The sequence below is a fragment of the Gossypium arboreum genome, chromosome 5 (assembly GCF_025698485.1).
Source record: "Gossypium arboreum isolate Shixiya-1 chromosome 5, ASM2569848v2, whole genome shotgun sequence".
NCBI lineage: Eukaryota > Viridiplantae > Streptophyta > Magnoliopsida > Malvales > Malvaceae > Gossypium > Gossypium arboreum.
In genome coordinates this window covers 42349427-42353990 of record NC_069074.1, presented here as the reverse complement: position 1 = coordinate 42353990, position 4564 = coordinate 42349427, and the positions used below count along the sequence as shown (strand labels likewise).

The 4564-nt window shown below is 36.5% G+C and overlaps 1 protein-coding gene across 1 annotated transcript; it reads left to right on the top strand.

Annotated features, from left to right (window-relative positions):
* The first annotated feature begins 306 nt into the window (after positions 1-306).
* LOC108451868 (phosphate transporter PHO1 homolog 3-like) lies at positions 307-4013 on the top strand. Its single transcript, XM_017749560.2, has 11 exons — positions 307-1235; positions 1312-1633; positions 1720-1768; positions 1849-1920; positions 2012-2141; positions 2223-2343; positions 2431-2689; positions 2790-2894; positions 2974-3018; positions 3119-3547; positions 3629-4013. The coding sequence occupies exons 1-11, from the start codon at positions 650-652 to the stop codon at positions 3863-3865; spliced, it is 2355 nt and encodes a 784-aa protein (XP_017605049.1). The 5' UTR covers positions 307-649; the 3' UTR covers positions 3866-4013.
* Positions 4014-4564: the final 551 nt, after the last annotated feature.

The following is a 4564-nucleotide window of genomic DNA, read 5'->3' as shown; positions in this document are numbered from 1 at the left end:
GAATGGAAAAATTCTTATAATTTGTACAGTCTGTATAACTTTTAATAAATTTTAAATAACTTCTTTACAAATTATTTTATAATAATATTAATAATTTTAACTAATTTCTATTTTTATTTATTTTTCTAATGTATATTTTTTATATTTTTATTTCAATTGTTTAATGTTAATATATTTGATAAAAAAACATACTTATTTAAAAGAAAACACCACGTATTGCCAAATATAATTAAACTACAGTCATTATTTTTTCATGTATTGGCTGTCAACTCTTGTCTATTAAAAATGGAGTAAGTGAAATTGAGAGAAGGTGAATTGAGCCTTAAAAATGAAGATATTTTCATAATCCCCTAGGAAAGATAACCAGACGTAGCCCACCGCAGACTAGGATATTTTCTGTTCTCCAAAGTTGAAAATTCTTTACCTGGATGGCGGAGCAGCAATACTTAACCAAGAATGAAAGAGAATGGGTCGAAGTTCTTACCTTTATAAATACAGCCAAGTTTTTTCAATGAACCCAACTTGCCTTCGATGGTTGAACCCGTCATTTTTCAATATTGACGTTTCTAGAATTTTGATTTTCACTTTCAATTCTCTGATTGTACAGTGAAAAAATCACAACAACCCAACTGTGCCAAAACCGGGCAACATGAAGTTCGGGAAGGAATTTACATCTCAAATGGTGCCGGAATGGCAAGAAGCATACATGGACTATGGTTTTCTCAAGACCCTTTTAAAAGAAATCCATGGTTTCAAGCAGCGGGCCAGACCACCAGCCACCCCAGGTGGTCTGAAACGAAAGCTCACACTGTATCGAGCTTTCAGTGGTTTGGTCCATAGGCACAACCACCCCACCAGTCCGTCTTCACCGGATATCGAAGAGCAACCGATTTTAGTTAACTCCGTCGACCGTAACGGTTCCCGGAGCTACGAAACGACTTTCCTTATGCAAGCCGACGATGGAGCAGAGTACGAGTTGGTGTTTTTTAGAAGATTGGATGATGAGTTCAATAAGGTGAACAAGTTCTACAAGTCCAAGGTGGAAGAAGTGACCAAAGAGGCAGAGATCTTGAACAAGCAAATGGATGCTTTGATTGCTTTCAGAATCAAAGTGGAGAACCCTCAAGGATGGTCGTGGGAAGACAGGTCCGGCGAGATGACCCGTCTTGCTTCTGACGTGGCCGCCTCAACCGCCGCCTTAGCTGCTTCGACTCCAGCTGGTGCCAGGGCAAGCAGTAAGCACAAGACATATATGTTTAGTACTTAGGGGAGAGACCCAATTTTATGAACGTGTTTATCGCTCATTTGCAGGGAGAGCTGAACACATGGAAGTCATAGAAGAAGGACCAAGCAGACATGAAGAATCAGATGAGGATAAAGAAGAAATTGTTCAAGTTCAAAAGTCAGTGAACAATGACCTTAAGGGTCGTAAACCAGCTCCGTTGCAAATTCTAAACCGTGTTAAAATCAACAACACTCTCGAGACACCTCGATCAACCATTAAAGGTTTTCTAAACGTACCTAAGCAGACTGAGCTGAAGTTTAATAGGGAAAATCTTAAGAAAGTTGAGGACCAACTTAAGCGAGCTTTTGTTGCATTCTATCAAAAACTGCGCCTTCTCAAGAGTTTTAGGTACGAAAAGCGATGCTTACATTGATTATTTCATCATTTTCTCTGTTTCATATTCGTATGGCTAATTCTTTCTGATGTTCAAACAGCTTCTTAAACACATTAGCCTTCTCAAAAATCATGAAAAAATATGACAAGGTATGTATGTACGTATATGGGTATGTTTGTATATATATATACCCCATTTTATTAAACAACTTTGTTATTCATGCTTTCAGATCACTTCAAGGAACGCTACGAAATCTTACATGAATACCGTGGATAATTCTTACCTAGGGAGCTCTGACGAGGTGAGAGCTTTGGTTATTCACTAAAAATGAAGCTTTCCTCAAGGTGCTAATGCCTTGGATTTACTCTTCATTTGCATGTTTAATCAAACAGGTTACCAAACTTATGGAGAGAGTAGAAGTTACATTCATCAAGCATTTCGCAAACTCGAACCGCAGTAAAGGAATGAGCGTTTTAAGACCAAAAGTTAGGAAACAAAGACATAGAATAACATTTTCTACTGGTACTCCTTCAACTTCATACATATGTATTAAGGAATTCATGTAAGCAATTGTTTTTCAGTAGATACATGTATTATTCTCAGGTTTCTTTGCTGGATGCACATTTGCTCTCCTAATAGCACTTATTTTGATTGCTCGTGCCCGAGATATCATGGGAGAGGAAGGAAGGATCCAGTACATGGAAACCATGTTCCCTCTTTACAGGTAGGGTTTGAAGCTGCCTCCATGCAATTCGAGTTAATTTGGTATTTAAATCCATTTGTTTGACAAGCTTTTACAAAATTCGTGCAGTTTATTTGGATTCATTGTTCTACACATGCTTATGTATGCTGCCAATGTATACTTATGGAGGCGGTATCGGGTTAATTATGCCTTCATATTCGGTTTCAAGCAGGGATCTGAGCTAGGCTATAGAGAAGTGCTGCTTGTAAGCTTTGGTATTGCAGTGCTGGCACTAACTAGTGTGCTTTCAAATCTTGATATGGAGATGGATCCGAAAACAAAGGATTACGAAGCATTCACTGAAATCATCCCTTTGATCTTGGTGGTGGTAAGATGATTGAATCTGTCCCTAATGTGAGGAACTATTCTTGTGCTAATATATATGTAAGATTAACAACTGATTTCTTGGTTTCTTCTTTGCTCTGCAGATTATGTTTATCATACTCTTCTTGCCATTCAACATCTTATATCGATCCAGCCGATTCTTCTTCCTAACATGTTCGTTCCATTGTATCTTTGCCCCTCTCTACAAGGTAATAGAATCAACAAATTCGTGAACTTAAATGATGATTGGAGTGGTGAAATTAATCTGTTGCCGACTTTTTACTGCAGGTCACTCTACCAGATTTCTTCCTTGCAGATCAGTTAACTAGCCAGGTTTGTGACTTGAAACTTGCTGTTTGGACATATTCAAGACTATATTCAAAAATGGTCATTGATAATAAAACGTTTACGACCCTTTTGTTTTTCGTTTCAGGTGCAAGCACTTCGGAGCCTCGAGTCCTACATTTGCTACTACGGTTGGGGAGACTTCAGACACCGACGAAACACCTGCAACACCAGCGATGTATTCAACACGTTCAGCTTCATTGTGGCGGTGATCCCGTACTGGTCTCGCCTCCTTCAATGCCTGCGTCGCTTGTTCGAAGAGAAAGCCCCCGAGCAAGGACACAACGGATTGAAATATTTCATCACCATCGTCGCCCTTTGCTTAAGAACTGCTTACAGTCTTAACAAGGGGTTAAGCTGGAAAGTATTAGCCGTCATTTTCTCGGTTGCTGCTGCAATTTTCAGTACTTATTGGGACCTTGTCCACGACTGGGGACTCCTGCACCGGAAGTCGAAGAACCGATGGCTGAGAGACAAACTCCTTATCCCTAACAAAAGCGTATACTTTGGTGCCATGGTGAGCATAAAGTCATAATATTTTGGTAAGAAATTCTGATTCTGTTACCTGTTCTAACAAAGTTGGTTTATTACAAAACAGGTTCTGAATGTTGTGCTGAGATTTGCGTGGCTGCAGTCAGTGTTCAACTTCAACTTGTTTGATTTGCATAAACAAACGTTGGTGACCATAGTGGCTTGCTTGGAGATCATCCGACGTGGCATGTGGAATTTCTTCAGGCTAGAAAACGAGCATTTGAACAACGTGGGGAAGTACCGTGCATTCAAATCAGTGCCGTTACCTTTCAACTATGATGAAGATGAAGACAAAGGTGAATAGGATGTTCAAATTCAACCAAAGCTATTATTATTTTATTCTTTTCTTAATGTGTAGAAGCTGTTTATCCTGCAACTTCTGGGACTCCAATCTTTTGTATTGTACATGCGCGTATCAAATCTATTTTGATTCAATCACCATTAACCCATAATGATTTATTTCTTTTGCTATTTTTTAATTTTTTTCTCTATTTTAACTTTTGAAATGTTAAATCACTCAAAAATAAATGAAAATGTTAAACTTTTAACTTTGTTAATAGTGATAATTTATGTGTATGTCGGATTAATAAATAATTAATTTTTAAAATTAAAAATATTAAAAATATTTTGATAATTTTATTTTTTCAATAATTTTTAAAAAATTAGTTTTAAATAATTTTATATTTTTAACTTTTAAATTTTAAAAATTAATTAATTACTAACATGACATTCACATAACAATCTATATATATGCTACATCCCAAAATTAAAAATTTTGACTTTTCTATCTATTTTTAAGGATTTAATCAAATAAATCATTGTACTTTAAAATTTTTTATTTTTTATTTTTATCTGAAAAAGGAAAGTTAAAACGGGGATACAAAACAGGAAGATTTAAGTCAAAGTTATACAAAATCTAACTTCAATCATTTTCTTTTGTAAATATTCAAAAGGTAGAGTCCGAAATGTCACATCTTTCCTATCAATAATAAAGAGTTGGGCT

Coding starts and splice junctions, on each gene's coding strand:
- LOC108451868 (XM_017749560.2), top strand. CDS start 650: ATGAAGTTCGGGAAGGAATTTACATCTCAAATGGTGCCGGAATGGCAA. Junction 1,236..1,311: donor AGCTGGTGCCAGGGCAAGCA/GTAAGCACAAGA, acceptor GCTCATTTGCAG/GGAGAGCTGAACACATGGAA. Junction 2,895..2,973: donor TCTTTGCCCCTCTCTACAAG/GTAATAGAATCA, acceptor TTTTTACTGCAG/GTCACTCTACCAGATTTCTT.